At 29.9% G+C, this 20722-nt stretch overlaps 3 protein-coding genes across 3 annotated transcripts in view; 2 read left to right on the top strand and 1 right to left on the bottom strand.

Annotated features, from left to right (window-relative positions):
• LOC125849429 (serine carboxypeptidase-like 31) overlaps positions 1 to 552 on the top strand; it is a 3903-nt gene extending 3351 nt beyond the window's left edge. The window contains exons 9-10 of the mRNA XM_049529512.1: positions 184 to 289; positions 400 to 552. Of these exons, the coding sequence (XP_049385469.1) occupies positions 184 to 289; positions 400 to 549 (256 nt within the window). The 3' untranslated portion in view covers positions 550 to 552. The remainder of the gene's footprint in view (positions 1 to 183; positions 290 to 399) is intronic.
• Positions 553 to 4726: 4174 nt separating this feature from the next.
• LOC125849175 (TIR-only protein-like) lies at positions 4727 to 6047 on the bottom strand. Its single transcript, XM_049529202.1, has 2 exons — positions 5539 to 6047; positions 4727 to 4853 (listed from the first exon to the last, which is right to left on the bottom strand). The coding sequence occupies exons 1-2, from the start codon at positions 6045 to 6047 to the stop codon at positions 4727 to 4729; spliced, it is 636 nt and encodes a 211-aa protein (XP_049385159.1).
• An 8476-nt stretch (positions 6048 to 14523) lies between these two features.
• LOC125846412 (COP1-interacting protein 7) lies at positions 14524 to 19646 on the top strand. The gene is made up of 9 exons (XM_049525817.1): positions 14524 to 14802; positions 14941 to 15117; positions 15567 to 15688; positions 15850 to 15902; positions 15997 to 16049; positions 16140 to 16292; positions 16813 to 17015; positions 17331 to 19018; positions 19113 to 19646. The coding sequence occupies exons 1-9, from the start codon at positions 14744 to 14746 to the stop codon at positions 19296 to 19298; spliced, it is 2694 nt and encodes an 897-aa protein (XP_049381774.1). The 5' UTR covers positions 14524 to 14743; the 3' UTR covers positions 19299 to 19646.
• Positions 19647 to 20722: the final 1076 nt, after the last annotated feature.

Genomic DNA, 20722 nt, shown 5'->3' with positions numbered 1-20722 from the left:
AAAAAAAAAAAAAAAAACTCACTTTTCCTCTTGTCATATTTTACACATTATTATTATTAATTTTGGGACCTAAACTAAGTTATTGGTGCTCCTTTAGAAAATGTAAAATGTGGCTAATTATTATTAAGAATAATATTATGGTCTAATTATACTTCATCATCCTGTTTGATTTGGTCTGCTTAGTGGAGACACTGATGGAAGAGTTCCTGTTTTATCAACAAGATACAGTTTAAGTGCCCTTGGTCTGCCAATTACAACAAAATGGAGACCATGGTACCATCAAAAACAGGTACATACCTAATTAAAATTTTGTAATTTGGTATCGTTGTTACTCTCTTATACTTACTATTATCTAACGCGGATATTATTTTTATCGTTATTATTATTATTATGAATTAGGTAGGAGGATGGGTTGAAGAGTACAAGGGATTGACATTTGCAACATTTAGAGGAGCAGGACATGCTGTTCCAACTTTCAAGCCTAGTGAATCACTTGCATTCTTCACTTCTTTCCTTAATGGACAATCTCTTCCTTTCCAACGTATCTAATTAAGGATACGTGGAAACATGGTTGATCCTTCTGATGGGATGGTGTGGTAAAAAAAAATATTAAGGGGACTTTTTTTGTAACTTTATTTTATCTACGATATAATGAGACTTTTGCTATAATTAAGGCACTAGATATATATATTAATTTCCCTTTTTTACCCTTCAAATAGTTGGAGGGGATTGATAATCCACCTTTCTCCAAAGCAATATAAGGAAAATTTGGTTTTTGAATAATGTAATGTTTTTCTCATAAATACGATCGAGTATATAAGAGGATATTTTGTGGCTTATTAAACTCTTTCCCTGTTTATTTTTATTATTAGATCACATTTTTCACCGGAAATAAATTAAAATAAGAGATAATTCAGTGCACAAAACAATTTTAGTTTCACACGGGATTAAAAAATGGGTGCACACAGTCAAAAATCTACTAAACAAGTGCGATATTCAAAACTTGATTATTTAAATCTAATGGTGATATCCTAAATCATTTACGACTCATAAAGTTTGAAATTTGACTCTACCCATTGGTCACACCCAATAATTGTTGGTGTGTCTAATTGGGCAAATAATATAATATTTCATGTTGACGACTTATTGACAAGCTGAAAGGTTAAAGAAAAGAAATATTAAACATTGGTTTATATGAATCTAATAAAGGGAAAATTATGCAGAATAACAAATATTTAGCATATATTAGGTATTATAACTATAGTTTAAGAAAATTGTAATTTATGGCTATAGTTTCTCCAATTCTTGCTATTCGCCTGATTTGTATAATCTGTTTGATTTGTATAAATTCATAATTTGTATAATTTAATTTCTGATTGTATAAATACAGAATTCGTGTAATTCGATTTCTGATTGTACAAATCCAGAATTTTGTATATACGATTTATGAAAAAAATATAATAAGTTACAGAATTTGTATATACTTACCCTATTTGTATATTCGCAAGCGAAATATACAAACGGACAGAAATATACAAACCGCTGCCTCCATAGCAAACGAAACTATAGTTATAAAACATAATTATCAAAACTATCGCTATAGAGCCTTATTATGTCCTACGTAACGATAAAAGGTTTAGGATATACTTAACCTTAGTTTTAAAAAATTCAAATAGATTCAGTTAAGAATTTCTAATGGGCTGTTCCGGCCCACTAAGGATAAAGAAATTAAAGGAAAATTTTCATAAGTAGCGCTATTAACTTCCGTTTTTGTAAAATATAGCGAGATTTTATTTATTTATTTATTGAAAATGTAGAATCGTTCTTCTATTAAAATATAGCAATATACACTTAATTCACGTGCATACAAATCGAATTCTAACTAAAATCGATTTATGTGTAACCAACTGTACATATATTTATGTGTTTTCAAAGTAGAAGTTGGATGTATGTATGTGAATCATTAATGGTGTATGTATGGCCTACTAGATCTTATCTATGTGTTCTCAATTTGTATGTGCACAGATTTAAAGATGACGATTTCTGGTGAAACAAGATGATTTCCTATCGGTCAATTTTTTGTGGATTTAAATAAAAAATAAAGTTATTCCAACGAGGAACTCATGTCTTCGATTTAAATAATCATTTTTACCGTATAAACAAATCTTATTCGATTAAAAATTTCTAAAAGGATAATTACACTCACAGAATAAGAGTTCACTCCAAATTAGTTATCAAATACAAAAAGAAATAAAAAGTAAGAAGGGGAAGATGTTTATAGAGCTATATCAAACTAAACAAAAGAAGAAGAAAAAAGATAAGTTTTTTTTTTTTTTTATAATACAAGCCATAATAGATTATTTTTCTCTTTTATATACAAACATATTTTCAAAGTTTTAAATTGAATTTGACATATTCTCATGTGGATTAATTCTCTATCTTAGTCATATTCATAACCAACTAGCATGACCTTTACATAAGAATGACAAACACAAATCAAGAATGGTCCCATTTTGTTATGACTTGTTTCCATTTTAGTTGGTAAATTAAGAGTAATCATTGCTACCAAAACTAAAATATTATTTAATTTTAACATTTTTCATTTTACTCTTAATGCAAGATTGTATAGCTATATAAATGTTATAACAGTTTATAACACTATTTTCAAAAGCCTTATACTCAAACAAAAGTTAAGACATGCTTATAATTTAAAATCACAAATTTTCAAACATTTCATTTCTTTCCTTATAAATTTTATGTTTAATCAAATAACGTAACTTAAAATGACACAAATGGAGAATATCTGTATATTTTGAAACAAAAAAGAAAATGTTTGGTCTCAAAATTTGTACTATATCCGTAGAAAAATGGATTAAACAAGATTACATAAAATGAACCGAATGGAATACTCGTAAATTTTGAAAAGAAAAAAATATGTTTGGTCTCAAAAACTATATATAATTTGTCCCAATATATATAAAAATTCAATTCGATGCATTAAAGTTCCTGCTATGCATAAGATTCAACGAAGAGCCCAATCATAAAAGCCTATTGTACATAACCTTATCTTGTATTTATGTCAAAAGTTATTTTCAAGACTCGAATCCGTAATCTCGTGATCACATGAAAACAATTTGTCAGTTTCTAAGGCTAGAGAGGGATATATAAAATTTCAAATAGACCAAGTCACAAATTTTTTGGCCTCAGCACACCAGGCTGACTGACCTCTTCTTCTTCTCTTCTTTTTTTTTTTCCAAAAGAGGAAAGTAAAGTACCAAGAATTGAAGAACATAAGACGAAATGACACAAATTTTAAATTTTAAAAAATTAAAAGGGAATATTATGATTTTTCTCATCCAAAAAAGGACAAAATAAAATTAAGACTATTTAAGTCCGGCGGTGAAATGGTGATTATGGTCCAAATAAAGAATTAATGCCGGTTAATGTTTCTTCGTAAGATTAATAATGATTATGTCTTGTCGACTTTCGGTCTTTTTTTAATTAAAAAGGAAAATTAACTTAAATAGTAGTTTATTTAATCAAATTAAATAAAAGATTATTGATATTATATAGTATATGTAATATATGTATAATTGTAGGTAGTTTATATATTTTGGTTAGTAAAATAGTAGTTTTGTCTGGTTAATTCGTATAAAGAATTCTTACAAATATAATATTTTCATTGGAAGAGTTAAATTGTATTCTTTTTATAACTATAATCTTTTCGAACATTTTCAAAAAATATCTATGAAAAGAATATTTTATAGTATGCCTTTCAATGCAATAGTCATTCATTAGGTAAAATTTATATTAAAAAAGTGTGCACGTAAATTTAAAATAATCTAAACCATATTTTCAATTGTGACAATAGGTCTAAGCTTTATATTTTTGATACATTTTAAGAGTATTTAACAATGTGAGTTACTATTTGTGCAGATTTTTTAAGAGTATATGCTCTTTGCGACATTACTCCTCACAGAATTCAATCGATTATTAAAATATGACATAAAATTATAAATAAAAAATAAAAGCATCTAATTGTACTCCACATACCATACTTAATAATTATATAAAAACTATAATAAGTTACAATTCTTCTCGTACAAAAGTGGTTTCTCTCTTATCAATATTGAGTAAAATTTCTTAGTTTATACAAAATTCATTAAACATTTATGATGATTAAAAATGAGCACAAAGAAAGTTTGAAAAGTCTTATCATACGTGTCCAATAAATGACTTGTTCTATTTTGTCCAATTCAAAGAAAAAAAAATTATTACCACAACAATATCAAATAAGTCAAACCTCAAAGTACAAAAACATAGCATACCTAATTTATAGTAAAACCAAAATTTAGTAAAGAGAAAAGTACATGAAATATTCAAGAATCATCTATGCATTATATTACATTGATTTGACTGATTACATAGACTTCAAAAAAAGTCTAATAAAAACTTTCATATTACATGACAAATTATTGAAGAAAAAGAAAGAAGAATGAATATTGAATGTGTTAGCTAGGAACAAGTCCTTTGAGTCTTCCTAATTAAAGGACTTCTGTTAAGAAAAGAATTTGAACTAATTAATAAACAAATGAATGTGAATTTATTATATTTTATTTTATTTCATTCCTCAGAGCTTCCACTTTTTTTTGCTCCTTAAATGGCTCGAAGGTGCTTACCACCTGAACAACCGAATTTATTGTATTATATATCATTTTTTACTTTATCAATAGTTGTGCAAAAGATGTTGTCGACGAATATATTTTTTTCTGTTGATGAACTTCTCTCTTTCTACCTCGTACAAGTTCTTCATTATTGCATCTGAAGCTTTTACCAAAAATTCTGACCAATCCCTTCAAAAAACAACATTATATAACCATGTTAGATTATAATAATTATAACATTGAAGTATAATAAAGTTTTAATGTTCCGTATAATTTGGTTATCCATATATTCTAATTTTCTATAATAACAAAGTCATAATAAGCTATGTCACACGTATTTCAATAAATATTTTTTTAAAAATGGTGTCAAGTCAGTTGCAATTGAGAATGTAGCCTATTTGGTCAATAAAGCAGAAAGAAAATCATGAAAGATCAAAGTTCAAATCTCAACGGAAGATTATTATTTTACGAAAATAAATAAATAAAATTGGTAATTTAGTTTTTTTTTTTTCATTTGTTTAAGCACCAGTTGTGAAAGATAACATGTAATTTGATAGTTTAGGTGTGTCACCATTATTTAAATTGTGCAAAAGGAAACTGTGACACTAAGCAAATATAATACTCGTTCTGTCTGAAATTATATGATAGTGTTGGATTGGACACATAATTTAAGGAAGAACGAAAAACTCTTTGAAATTTGAGATCTATATAACAAGTCATAAAAACATTTGGTTAGCTTTAAATTATCTCATTAACAACAAAATGAAAAATTTAACGTAAATTTGTTTTAAATAAGGAAGTACGTATAGTGTTCTTCTTGTAACAAATTAAAAGGATGACACGTAAATTGAGACGCAAAATTGTATGTACTCACCCTTTTAAGGTATCAAATGTGAGTCCAACGGTGTATTTTGCCTCCTCAAGAGCCAAGTTAAATTTCTCCAAATCCTTATTAGGAAAATTAAGATTCAAATCCTTAACAGCAAGCTCAGAAGGCTTAACATCACAAAAAACAGGTATAATCCTCTTTTTCGATTCCATCATTAGAGACAACTCATGTAAACAAAAATATGAATCACAATATTGAGGTGAAAAAATAGCCACCCCAATTTTACAATGGCGAATCGCGGGGTCGATTTTATCGAACAATTTATCCCCGGGCTTCATGTTCTTGCTATCCAAGAATGGACGAAGCCCGAGATTATTTTTAATATGTTCGTATAACAACCCCGCGACATTTCGCTTCGTGTCGATTCCCCTATGGTTTATAAAAACATCGCATGGTGTGCGATGTTTATTCATCCCCGGCTTGAGTTGTTTCCCGAGCCGGAGAATTTGGTTACACACATTTTTGGAAGAAGAAGATGATATTGAACGTTGCATGGCCATATCAAGAAGTTACTAAAATGACGTTTTTAATTTTTGTGTATTGAATGAGTATATGATATATGACCTATTCTCATATAGGCTATTTATACTAATTGATATTTTAAAATATGTAATTTAAATTCTTATGTTTGATCATTAATTTCCTAGGGTCTTGGCTACTTTTCTACTATTGAGATTGGAACTCAAGAAAATACTAGTATTTGCTTTGACACTTGACAACAAGGAAGAAAAAGAGTAAAAGAGTTTGAATATTTTTACTCTCAAGGGTTTATGGAGAGTTTAATCCTTCAAACACGCTTTTAAGGAGTGTTTTAATTTTTAAATACCCTTTATACACATAATATATACCACCTTTTTTGAGTTTGGATAATAATATGAATTTTTGAATTTTCTTCATAAAAAGAGTTATTGAATTTTCTTGAGTTTTCTTTGTAAGAGTATATAGAGTTACACATATATAATGTATTAATAATAAAAGATGTATGTTGATTACCATATATCATAAAAAAAAATTATCTCAAAATATAATGATCTGTTAATTGACGTTTAAAGTTGATCGGATCTAAGACAATTCATGAAGTATGGATTATTAATTTATTATGGGTAGATATTCGAATGTGTAATTATAAATAGGGTTATGATCCAAATAATAGAGCACTACTAAAAAAAAAGTAAAAAAGATGATGGAAAAAAGAAAGTTTGCGTAGGTTTTTACTGATTTTCTTTTTGAAAAAAATAATATTAATTGACGAACGTCCATTGATTATTTTCGGCCAAAAATATGTGAAAGCTATTTTAAAAAATTAAAAATTATTTTTAAAAAATACGGAGCCTCTCAGTTCTTTTTTATCTTTCTTTTCCAAAAATTGAAGGAGTCCGTCAGTTTTTTAAGTGCAAAATCCTGTTAAAGAGCATGTATGATTAGTAATAGAATTGTTCAATATCATAGCAAACACTTCTGTTCGATTCCAAGTAGCGACATTTTATTATATATATTTATGAAAAAATGATGAACAAAATACAGTTCGTTGATTTTTTAAAATAATGTTTATTGGTTTATTATTCAAGGAAACCAACGAACATCCCTCGGTTTTAACCGACGTAATCCATTAATTTTTTTAATCTAAAAAAATCCATTATTTTCCGACATAGTCCAGTTCGTCCATCGATTTTGGCCCTCATTTTTTTTAGTAGTAGAGGTAAGATTTCTATTTTAATACCTCATCATCCGAAAAGGTAGATTGACTCCACATATAATTTTGTGTTCCACTTCATTGCATTTATTTTACTTGATCTCTACGGTAAAAATAGATTTTTCATTTTATTTGTCTATTTCAGCGAAAACTTATTACTATCCTTCTTTCTCATATATACTATCCTTTGTAGTAGTATCATACTTAGAGTTCCAAAGATCATTAATAAGATTAGTTTAGTAAAATACATCTCTAATTTAAATTTTCTAAAAGATCATATTAGGTCAATAATTATCAAATAATATAAACACATGCCAAAAATAGTAATTTGACATGATAGATCTGGGAAAAAATGAGTGAATTTCATCTTAAATATTTTTATTCCAATTCCAACATTCTTTAATTTCCATGATACTATCTGTCTTTGGATTCATGAATCCATTTAGAGAGGAGATTAGTCAAAAGTGGGAAATTACCAAATTTTCTAACATCTCCAAATTTAAGTTGAAGTCCGATAACTAAGACTGTTCAATATTATTATATATATGAGCAGCCAATATTTTACTACAATAATCTTTCTTATAATTAACACTCCATATATAATACCTTCTACATATCTTATAACCCGTTATATTTAATTAACTCATCAATTAGACCTCGAATATCGTTAATTAATCTTCTTCATAATTAATTATAAAGAATTTTCAAAACCTTACTCTATATAAGGTCATTAAAGGATAATACTCGTCTCAAATAGTTTGATCATGTCTTAGGTAAATGTCTAGGCAATGTTGTGGACATCAAAGTTTTATGGAACTTTACAAGATGTGTTTAATTTCAGTTGAACTATATAAGACGAGTTCAATTTCAATTAGGCTTCTCGGAGGCACTCCAGCTTATTGATCCATATATAAAGGGTATTATATTCTCTTGAAAAGTCATCCAAAAATATCTCATAATTTTTTGGATATTCACAAAGATACCATGAAAACATCAATAAAGTGATCTCAAATATCTCCTAAACTCTTTAGATAATCAAAATATTCAAGAAGATATATAGATCAAGTCTTAATCATTCTAGTTCGAGAAATACGCCACTACGGTCCTCGACTCACGGAGAAATCCGAGGAACGAAATTGTACCTGCACTATTATTAATAAAATATTCTTATTTCTTCATAAGTTTTTTTGTGATTGCAATTTATTTTCTATCACTTTAAAATTTATTGCAAACAGATGTACCGGAAGGAATTGAATGTTTTTTTAAGTAACTTGGCCATTAATCCATTTTGAATGTGAATATAGAACAAGAAGTTGTTTTCATGCTCCTTGTACAAGTAGACAAAATTGAACTTGCACGAATGGATGTTAATAGAAAATAGTACTATGTTTTGATCTAAATTCAGTAATGAAAAATAGTGGCAAATTGACTGTTCTATTCATAATATTCATAATATAATTCACAACAAAATTAACTTAGCTTAAAAAAAAAAAAAACTTAGCTTGTTGGACAAACAACTAATGTGTGACCCTTCAATGCTTCTCTAATTGGCAGTCACGTTCTACTCCCTTCATGAATTCATATTATGTGGTTCCGTTCAAATTTCTAAATTTAAACGAGTTGTTCTTTTACTATAATTTTCTTATATGTTTTAAAAGTATTTTAAATTATTAATTATCATGAGTTATTCACTTCTAATGTAGTTTTCATATATGGAGAATTCATTTTCAAAAATCTTAAAGCTTCTGTATATATCTAAATCCACAATTAAAAAAATTTAACAAGTGTGTGTTCTATGACATAGCAAGGCTCTATAGCTATAGTTTTAGTAATTGCGCTGCATAGCTATAGTCCTTTTTGCTATGGAGGTTATAGTTTGTATATTTTGCTTGCCCGTTTGTATATTTCGCTTGCGAATATACAAACAAGGTAAGTATATACAAATTTTGTATTTATACATTTAGAAATTTTTCAAAATTCGTTTGTATATTTTACTTGCCAATATACAAACATGGTAATTTATTATGAATTTTTCATAAAGCATATACAAATAGTTAGGGTAAGCATTTACAAATTATGGATTTATACGATCAGGAACCGAATTCTACAAATTCTGAATTTATACAATTAGGGACAGAATTATACAAATTTTGGATTTATACAATTAGGAAACTGAATAAATTTTTTTTATAAAACTGATAACCACAAGTTAAAAATAATCGAAACTACAACTATATTACATAATATATTCTAGCTATTTGTTATTTCGCATTATTTTCCCAAAAAATGTCCTTATTTGGGCTGTCTGAGGAAGCCCAAATTGACTTGGTCAAAAGAAGGCAAATATGCATGAGGCAGATTTATTATATTATGTGCGCCATTCAAAATTTTGACGTTTCTACTATAGCCTAAAAATGATGCATATGACTGAAAAACCATATACTAAAAGTATTAAATATGCACCAAATATTTAACAAAATAGTATAGTATTTCTTTTGTTATTTAGTCTTCATTCTTAATTATCAACAGTGGAAGACCAGGAAAGCCAGCTTATAGTAAAGGCACTCAATTTTTCAAAAAATTATTAAAATATTTTATGTAATTGAAAGTTTATTTACTTATGTCATAGACATACTTGGGCTTGGACTTGCACTAGGATTTGGGCTTGTAAAATTAAAGATATCTTTACCTTATAGTCCCATAGATCAAAACATTATTCAAAAATGTTTCTCTCGTTTCAATTTGTTTGTCATATGATGACTTGATACAAATTGAATATGTGATCTTAATTTAAAGATATGTTAAATGTATCAAAATGTCATTTAATCTTGTGGTCTTAAACATGTCATCTGGAAAATTGAAATTAGAGAGTACGCTTTGTTCAAATGGGAAATAAACATTATTTTTAAATAGATAAAAAAAAGTAGGCCAAACAAATTGAAACGGAGGAATTACTTAATTTTTAAAAATATTTCTACTTTTTATCTTATTTAGATTATTTTTTTGACAGAATAGCCGGTGGCTTAGGTATGTACGTCGTATTCCATATGGACATATTATGTCATTATTGTGTAGAGGCAGATTCAAAATTTGAATCTTATAAATTTATATATCTATCTAAAATTAAAATATAATAATAATTAAATTGACAATTAAATATTTATAATTATTTTAATAAATGTTCTACTACATATCGTAAATGTTATACAATTACCTTATCAGTTTTTATTTTCATTTTATTACGAAATGATTGCCGGTAACTATTTATTACTTAGATGGAGGTTATTGTGTAAAATTTATTTTATATTGTTTGGGCATATAAATTAACAACTTTTTAAAAATGTAGCAAAATGAAGAATAAATAAATATATATTCTCAATAATAATGACAAAAAAAATAAACATTTATGACTATACATTTTATTAAAAAAATAAATATATATTTTTAATTTATATAAAATTAAAAAGAAAAAAATATACCGCGTAAATTAAAGTATATTATATTAAATATAGAGAGAGAGAGAGTTTGTGTTAGTAATAATCAATCAACAAGCTAGGTAGTAGATCAAACACTACTAGAAATTATGAAATTATCAATTATTCCCAGTTACTTAGTAGCTAAATAGTTGCTAGCTAATTTTTATTTTTACTTTTTTTGTAAATAACGCATAACTAGATTGAACTAGCATGAATTTTTACTGTGTTTAGTGAGAGAAATTTGTTGGTCGCTAATTATTTTTTCCTAACAATGGAACCCCACAATACTAATCATAATATATAGTACATGTTGGTTACCCTATTATGCTATTTGTGCCAAAAGCTAGCTACCAAATGAAATTATTTTTGTATTTATTAGTTTTTATTTTTCTTTAATTGGTAATGATTTAATTAAATGTCACTACCCTTGCAAGTTGCTAAAGCATATACTCCATATATATATTAGCTGTATCATGGCTGTCTTGAAATTACGGCTAAATGATTAGGTCTTTCATTTTTATAGCCTTGTGTATTGTAATAAATAATGTGAAAATGATGGATGTTGCCTTTTACTATATTAATATTATAGTTGGGGTTTTTGATGAGAATCCTACTTTTAGTAATTAATCAAATAATAAACCTCTTTACCCTCATTGTCTTTTGCTTTTCTAAACTTTTTTTGGTCCTATCTAATTATGATGATTGAAAAAAAGAAGTTATATTTATAATTTCGACTTTTTGTATAATAATCATTAATATCTTTTGATAATTAGTGGAATTTCAGAATTGATTCGTGAAGTTCATACTTTCACAGTTTAAATGTAAAAAAATATTGAAGTTTTAGAATTTTATGAAAATGTTCGAACATCACAAGTTGATAAATGTTCAATTTTTGGTGAGAAAATTTGACGTGTTATTTCGTTTTTAAATAGCGATATTTTTGTCCAAAATTTATTTTCATATTAAAAAGTAATCAACTTATTCACTCAATAATTGTATAACACATTAGCTAAAACTTTATTAGCTATCCAAATATTCGAAAATAAATAGGACGCTCATGTGAACCACACCCTAATTAAGTAGAGTAAGAAAATAAATACTCCCTCCGTCCAACAATAATTGTTTACTATACTAAAAATAGTTGTTCAACAATATTTGTTCAGTTTAGAAAATCAAGAGATAATTTACTACTATTTATCATCTAACACATTTCTCAAAACATTAAATTTAATAAAGTTTAAGGATAAAATATAGTAATTTTGACCCTATTATTTATCTTTTTTAAGGAGTGTGTCAAGTCAATAGTGGACAACTATTATTGGACAGAGGGAGTGAAGTGTTTCTCTTGCATGACTATTTTTTATTTAGACAAAAGAGTTGACGATCGACGTAGATATGTTTATACTACTAAGATTAATGTCAACTCTTGTAGATCACGATGTTAGACTATAGTATATAATATTTATTTCTACCTTAATATGAAATGATCCCCATCTGCAATCTTGGATAGTACACTTTGTCACTCAAACATTCAGAGAAAAAAGAAAAAAAAAGTTTGTTTGAGGAATCATGCAGGAGTTGTCATCAACTATAGTTTTGCTTATTCCTACCTTTGATCAGAAGCAAACCACTGTGCCCACCCTCTTTTTATAATCACAAGTCACAACTTATAACTATTAGCCAAAAATTTCATTGCGTAAGTAAGAATGTTAGTCATCATAGTCTGAACTTGAAATTAAATCTTTTGTAGGCTCATCTCGTCGATTGGCATTTCGATCCTGATCATTCATAGATAATTGACGCTTTTATTAGTCATAGGCTATTGCTCATTCTTAATAGTCGCAACTCTGCTCATTTCTTATTCCATGGGCCTAGTTAAATAATAGAAATCAACTTTTACTTGCAAGTCTAAAGAAAGATAAAACCTAGAAGAATGAGGAAAATCCATAACTAGAAAAATTGTGTGAAATAAATAAAATATGTGGTACAATTTATTTTTCTCAGTCCTCATGTGTGATAAGATCACAAATCACAATGATCAATATGTTATTGTTATTGTACATGGCAAGTTGACTCATGTATTATTCAACTCAGTAGTTTCATTTTATTAAGAGAGACATAGATCACTTTGTCATTAGTTTAACTTGATTCATCTATTAATTTTCTTTCTTGATGTAAGGAGTTGAAGGGATTACAACATATAATTAAGGGAAATTTACATATTTGGTGCACTGAAAAAAATATTTACAACCCCTAATCAACATATATATAATATATTTGCTTGCTATTTTTGTTAATTTTCTAATAATGAACCCTAATATTTAGTCCATTTGTCCTCAATTATTTATCGATTTTTGCTTTTCAAAATTGTAAAAATTGATAAATATTTTAAAATATGTTTTTTAATCTTATTAATATGTGAAGAATAGCAACTTATAGTTATTTTCTTATACAATTTTTAAATATTGAGTTTAATTTAACTCAATTCAATTTTAAAGATTAACTAAATTGACTTGAAAAAGGAAAAAAATGACATTAATTTTGATACGGAGAAGATACTTGTGAACTTTATGCTACTAATAACTAACAAAGGATTATTATATGATTCTTTTCTTATTTTACACACCGTGTCCGAATCAATTTTTAAATTTGACCAATCTAAATTCATATCAATTTTTTTTATTTTCGGGATAAATTTTTTTTTATCAAACAAATTTACATACTCAGTGCCTAAACTCGAAACGTATAAGTTAGTATTTATCATTTCACTACTACCAAGGTGGTAAAAGAAAAAAAAAATTATATGAGCGTCCATGGGGAGAAGTTAAATATTTGCCCTTCACAAGAATATAAATAACAAAAGTGAATTAATGAGTGATCGAGTATAATCCACCCACTAATTAGCATGTAATTAAAATAAAATAATCGCACTCCGACACCATCAGTCCATTTTCTCATCAATTAAGTGTGGTTAAATAAGACGTAGACCTCCCAACTAATCCAAAATTAATTATATCTTTTCCAACTCATCTACATGTATATACTACCTACTATTAATTATTTCTATAAAGTAAGATTAGAAAATATGATAATTTGACGATTATAAAGTCAAAGATCTAAATTCTGGACCCATTACAAGGAAAACCATTCTTTTCAAGATCCTTTAAAGCAACCACAGACAACTTATTTTCATGCATGAAAAATATATATATGATCATAATTAACATGAGAAAAGTTAATGAAATAATTAACAAAGAAAACAAGATTATTCACTCCTGAAAAAAATAACACTTTTTAATATTTATATAACATTTTATATTACACTCTTTCACTTTTAATCTATTATATATTTTTCATATTTATAAATAATTTATCATTTTATCGTGAATAAGATTACTTATACTCACAATTATTAAACTTTATATTTGGTCAAATATTATCACATAAATTGATGGACAATTAGAAAGTGTTAATACACTGTTTATTACCAACTTTAAATACAAAACGTTGCTCATAATACTATCTTTGACATAAAGTATATATACTCATCGTATATATTAAATTTTAAAAAGACAAAATGAAAAGCTGTCGGTTCACCTAAAAAAAAAAAATCTTAAAATTTACATCTTTTTTCAAGAGGTTTTATAGATTTTTCTTAAAAAATAAAATTTCATAAAAGAAAGAGTGAAGACAAAGAGATAATGGGTACTTGGAATAAAAATGAAATAATTGAAGGGGAAAATATGGGGCCCACTCCCATATTGTCAAAAAAAAATAAAAATGCTTATAACCTATAGTTCACAAGCTCAAAAAAAAAAAATTTCTCCATGTGCAATTCTTGCCATTGCTTCATCATTTCTTGCTGGCAATTTTTCTTCCATTTACAGTTCAACAAAAAGATTTCTCAAATGTCACGTTCTTGAACATGTCTTTGTTCTTTACAACCATTTCTTTTGCTATTTGAGTTTCATTTTTTCACCCATTTTTCCCCCTTTCTCCACTAAGCTTGCTTTAGTTGAACATGGATTCCAAGACCCTTCTTGATTATGCACTGTTTCAGCTCACCCCAACTAGAACAAGGTTGGTTTTACCCCCCACCCCCACCCCCACCCCCCAGGACTAGTGAGTTTGTGTTAACTGTTTTTTAGCTTTGTATTGTTATGGAAACTGATAAAGATTTGATTTTTTTGTGTTTTTGGTTTGTGGGTATGGAAAAAGATGTGATCTTGTGGTGTTTTCTGGGGGTAAAAATGAGAAATTAGCATCTGGGTTGGTGGAACCATTCATTTCTCACTTGAAATTTGCTAAAGATCAGATTCCAAAAGGTGGGTATTCAATAACTATGAGGCCACCTTCAACTCATGCCTACTGGTTCACCAAAGCCACATTCCTAAGGTATAATTTTTCTTTGATCTTTGAAAAGTTTCAAGCTTTTAGTAATTTTGTCATTGTTCATTAGTACCAACGTGTTATGTGAATCATGTGGAGCTTCTTGAATTGCTGAAAGTTTCTTGCAGATGATATTGTTGGTATACCTTTGGATAATTGGTCATAAAGCATCACTAGATTGTGATTATGGGATAAGAAAGTAGACTAAATCTTTATAGACTTTTTGCTAATAACTTCTAACTAGATATAATTGTTCATTGGACTTACTGGAAACAGGGTAGTGTTGTTTTAGCATAATTAGTGTTCTTTTGCATTTTGGAAGCTATACTATAGTTGCAAACTGTTAGTAACGGAATGCTAAAGAATGAATTCTTGTTGGATCTAGCATAAATGTGAAGCTGATGCAATGGAAGACTCAATTTTATTTACTTGTGCTTTCTTTGTGTTTGTGGCAGATTTGTACGCTTTGTTAGTACACCTGAAATTCTTGAGAGGTTTATGCGATTGGAACGAGAGATCTCACAGATCGAGAGTTCCATTCAATCCAATGAATGCTCCAATGGCAATTCAGAGGAAGGTATGTTCAAGACATCAAATTAAATATGCATTGTCCATGATTGTCAATTCTAGATTTCTTCTTTTTATGATAAATAACATTTGTAGTTTTGTACCTTTCTCGGTAGAGTATATACTATACTCAGATTTGGGGCTAATGTACATTTGTTGCTTGAGTTGCAGGAAGCTCACCAGCTAATAGTGAGAGCACCAGGAAATCAAATGATTCGTTCAAGGTATTTTAACTTGATCACAGTTATATTTTTGGCTAGTGATTTCCATTTAGTCTAGTAGCTCATTATAAAATTTCACTTTGATTGCTTTTTCTAGGCAAAATCTGAAGTTGAAGAAGCTAATAATGCTGCACCTAAAGAAAACTCCAAGTAAGTAATCTTCCCATGGAAGCAACAGTGAACTGTCAATGCATCTCCACCAGAGAGTCGTACTGACTTATTTGTTTTTTATCATTTCAGGATTCACCTCCAGCGCCACCTGGATACCCGAAAGGCATTACTTAGGAAAGAGCAGGCCATGGCTTATGCGCGTGCAACAGTTGCAGGCTTTGAGATAGACCAATTGGATGATCTCATACAGTTTGCTAATTCTTTTGGTGCCTTACGTCTTAGGTATGATACAGTATAGTGTCTTCATCATAACCTACATTTTGTAGCTTAGGTATATAGAGAAGGAAAAACAACTGGTGTAAATTGGATCACCAATGTTTGTCTTTTGACTACTTTAGTTGGAAGAAACATTTATGGCAGGTTCCAATTATCATTGTGAACCTTTGTTTCCATTCTGGAGCATAACAGAAAACCGAGTCTGGAGGACATCTGCTGTCTAACAACCAAAGAAATCATCACACATTGTTATGTTTATCCTTGTTTTAATATGCGTGTTACTCTTCTATATGCTGTAAGGTAAAATGTAAAATTGTCCATTTTATAGTGATTTTCAAAGGAAGCCTTTACTACATATGGAACTAGAGAACTCCTAGGTGTAGCTTTTGACAATGATATAATAACAAGCTTCTACGTCTTTCACTGTATACGTAATACTATATGGGAGGATGTCAAGATTGAGTCAACTGTTACAGCTCCATTTTTTTTTGTAACTTCAATTTATGTGATCTTATCTTTCTTGTAGGGATGCATGTGTAGATTTCAAGGAACTTTACAAACAAAAGCACACAGATGGACAATGGATGGATGAGGTAGCTGCAATGAAGGCATGTACACCAATGGATCTATCGTACTTGGGAAATCAAGGTGTTATTCTTGCATATGACAATAATGGCTCTTTGGATAGTTCTGACTCGAAGGAATCAACAAATTCAAATGGTGTCAAAGGTATCCTATTTGTTCTTTCCTAACATTAATTAATTCTACTAAATTTAAGTTTAGGTGGTGCCACATGTTTATCTCAGAAAATATAAAAGGGAAACTTTTTCCTTAATGATTGTAATTTTAACTGATTAGTTCCCATCTGTGTCCGTAGATTGACTTCATAGTAGAAGAATCATATGAACTATATTAGGTAGTGTTATACATACCGATGACTAATGATCAAGAAAATATTATGTACCAATGTATGTGCATATAAATGTATGTCTACAGCATAGAGTCATCTTTTTCTTTTTGTAACGTCAACTGCTATATGCGCAGATGAGAATCTTCCTGCATCAGATCCATCAGCAAAAGTTCAGATGCAAATGCCATGGCAGAACCAAATTCCTCCGTATATGTACAACTTTCATGGCCCAGCTCAACAGATGCCTTTTGCTGGCATGCATCCTTTACAATATTATCCAGCACATATGCAGTGGCCACAAAATGTAAATGGCTCCACAAATGGTTCTGTTAGGGACTCTCATAAACGGTCAAAGAAGAAGGAGAAATCCAAAGAACATGACAGTTCAGAAGATGATGAACAGACTGAGTCGAGTGCCTCTGATTCTGGAACTGATTCAGATGAAGTTAGGAAGCATGAGAAAAAGCATTCTTCAAGGGAGAACTCACATGCTAAAAAGCACAAGAAGAAATCCTCAAAAACAGTTGTAATCCGCAACATCAATTATATCACTTCCAATAGAAAGAATGAGGAAAATGATGGATCTTCTAATGATTCATCTTCAGCTGAATCTCATTTACTCGATGAAGATTCTATCAAAGAACAGGTAGATGATGCTGTTGCAATACTGGAGAAACGTCGCAACTCAAAAGGACATAGGAACAAGAATAGAGGACATCAGAATCTTGATGTAGAGAATGAATCAAATGGTTATAGCAACACAGACCTAAATGAGGGCATGTCACCAAAGTTATCTGAGAAAGCAAAAGGAAATAAGGCTTGGGATGCATTCCAGAATATTCTGATGAGTCGTGAGGAGTCTAGTATGAATGGAGCAAGTGACCAGCTACCTTTGGACTTCCAGGATGAAGGCTATGGGATCAAGAATTCTAGTGAGAAGGCCAGAAGAGACCATCTGACACCTGATGATTCTCTTCTCATGAGCAAAAATCATGAAGAAAATGGCACAAAGGTTAACATGGTAGATTTTGCCAATGGTGAGGATATGAGGCCAAGTTTGAAGAAAGGAGTTTCTGAAGATGTGCATCTTCTATTTTCGCACAAAGAACCATCAGGAGGCAATACATTGGGAACTCCATCTGATTTTGGTTCTGAATCCTCTGCTATTAGAAATAGTAATGGGGAAGATTGGTTTGTTGTCAACCACTCCGGCAGTTCAGAAACTCAAGAGGCTAGGCGAATAATATTTGACAATGACAGTAGCATGTCAACTCAGAAAAGTTCCCCTCAAGTCGAAAGTGAAAGAGCTGCTCCTATTGATGATTCTTTCATGGTACAGTCTCGACCATCTTTTGATGATCATTATGGCTCTCAGTGGAAAACAGACATTGGCATGGACGCAGACTTGGTTGCTGCAGCAAATGCTGAAACTGGTGATCAAGTTGCATCAAAAACCAAGCTTAGTACATCTGGGGCCAGTCAACCTGATGACCTCTGTGTGGTGCTTGCAAGAGAACCTAGTTTGGATCCTCTTGAGGCATCTTGGCAACCAGAATTGGATTTTCAGATTGAAGCTTCTTTCATTCAAGTTGATAAAAAATCTTCTGCAGTTGAGGCAAAACCTCCTCCTACTGAAGAAAATGTTCCTGTGAAAGGTAAAAGCACAACTAAGAAGGACGGTCTTGCAAAGACTGGGAAAGATGCAAGGTCTAAGGTCTCCCCAGGATCTCTGTCAAGGAGCAGGATTGATGCTTTAGCAAAGAGCAAGAAGATGTCTCCTCCTCCTAACAAGCTGACAACCCAGAAGAGCAAATTAGATCGGGTACGACAATAACCAGTAACCTCATTTTTCCAATGTTTTTACCTCCATTATTCTTGTCTTTCTCATAAATCATACATTCTCATTGTTTATATAGGATGAAGAAATGCGCAAGAGAATGGAAGAATTAGTGATCGAGAGGCAAAAAAGGATTGCAGAAAGAAGTGCAGCTAAGGGTTCATCCCCAGCAGCTTCCAAGAAAGGGCCAGCAGGAAGTAGAACAGCTTCAAAGATATCACCTTCATCCAAAGTTCACACATTTCCAGTGCAGGTCAAGCATTAAGGAGAACTCCATCAAGGAAAAGTATGATCCAACCTTAAAATATTTGATTGTTTTGCCGCGAACTTGGAACATCCACAACTCGCTGCTTTGTGCACATTGGATTATCCACAAATATATCTTGGAGAAATAAAATATTTTCGAGGAAAATTATAGATTCTTTCTTTACTAGGACAGCACTGCTTGCTGGTTTGATGCAAGTTATTCCTTCTCATTTATTTAGACATTCATGTCCCATCATAAGGTTTTGCCAGTATAGTTGATTGAGGCTTTATTATTATTTGTATACTGCTATTTGTTCATATGTTGTGTAAAGTTATTTGTAAATCTATCTGTGAGTTAAAACTTCTACACCAAATCTTGTTTCTTTTTGCTGGATAAGTAAAGATAGGATTTGGTACTATGAACATCTGTCTTCCCATATTTATTCTTGATTCACATAAGTTTTGTATAATCCTCACATTTTTCCAGCTCTGTTAAATCAGTCACTTTTATTGTTGCTATCTACTCCTATATGTTCTTTACTTCCTTCTTTTTGTATATTATATATATATATATATATATATATATCAGTGGCGGATCCAACCATGAGTTCAAGGTTTCAGCAGAGTCAGTTCTTTGAATCGAACGATTAACTCTATGTATGTGTAGTAACAAGTATAGACAGATTTAGATATGCATTTTTCATATAGTCAATAATAAGTTTGTGGAAGCCTAGGAGCGGGGTTTTTACCCTCTGCACACACAAAGAGTAGCAACGGCAGTTTTCCTTTTCATCAAATACAAAAAAAAAGTTTGTGGAAGCCAATTCTTTGACAGGAGGATGTATGAAAGGGACAGCTGAAATCACAGGAATTGTCAAAGATTCCAACATGTATCTGTACATCTATTTTATTAGTACCTAATTACTTGAACTGTCTCTTTATTTTGATTTGGGGCAGGCATGTCCTATATCACAAGTCACCACTAAGACACAACAAAAAAATCTTCCCTCTTTTCATATATTTTTTTCAGTTTAATTTCTATTCAAGATCAAAGAACCAGTTGTTTGAATAATGTTAGTTTATTAGGTAAAGTACCAGTTGAACTTTTCAAAGTTCTTACTTGTCCAGTTGATTTATTATTCTTAATTTCAGTCCCATCGCGTCGCACCGGACTTGCTGAGTGTGGGCTATTTCTCCTGTGGTTTGCGAGCTATTGTATAGGAGCTGAGATTTTATCCTATGCGCAACCAAAGAGTAGCGATTGCGGATTTCTATTGTCATAAAAAAAATCTGTCCCAAATATGACATAATCATCCAAAAAAGATAATTTTAACCTTATATATACAATATAATTTTTCGATTAAAAAAAATTCAGATAAATTCCTTGTCTCCCCTAGCTCCTACCTTGAGGTTAGTTTTACAATGAAAGTGAGGCATCTCATT

Source organism: Solanum stenotomum, chromosome 12, assembly GCF_019186545.1.
Source record: "Solanum stenotomum isolate F172 chromosome 12, ASM1918654v1, whole genome shotgun sequence".
NCBI classification, from domain to species: domain Eukaryota; kingdom Viridiplantae; phylum Streptophyta; class Magnoliopsida; order Solanales; family Solanaceae; genus Solanum; species Solanum stenotomum.
The sequence above is the reverse complement of the archived record's forward strand: the minus strand, read 5'-3'. Positions and strand labels throughout refer to the sequence as shown.

Coding starts and splice junctions, on each gene's coding strand:
- LOC125846412 (XM_049525817.1), top strand. CDS start 14,744: ATGGATTCCAAGACCCTTCTTGATTATGCACTGTTTCAGCTCACCCCA. Junction 15,118..15,566: donor ACCAAAGCCACATTCCTAAG/GTATAATTTTTC, acceptor TGTTTGTGGCAG/ATTTGTACGCTTTGTTAGTA. Junction 16,050..16,139: donor GCACCTAAAGAAAACTCCAA/GTAAGTAATCTT, acceptor TTATCATTTCAG/GATTCACCTCCAGCGCCACC.
- LOC125849175 (XM_049529202.1), bottom strand. CDS start 6,047: ATGCAACGTTCAATATCATCTTCTTCTTCCAAAAATGTGTGTAACCAA. Junction 4,854..5,538: donor ACATTTGATACCTTAAAAGG/GTGAGTACATAC, acceptor TGTTTTTTGAAG/GGATTGGTCAGAATTTTTGG.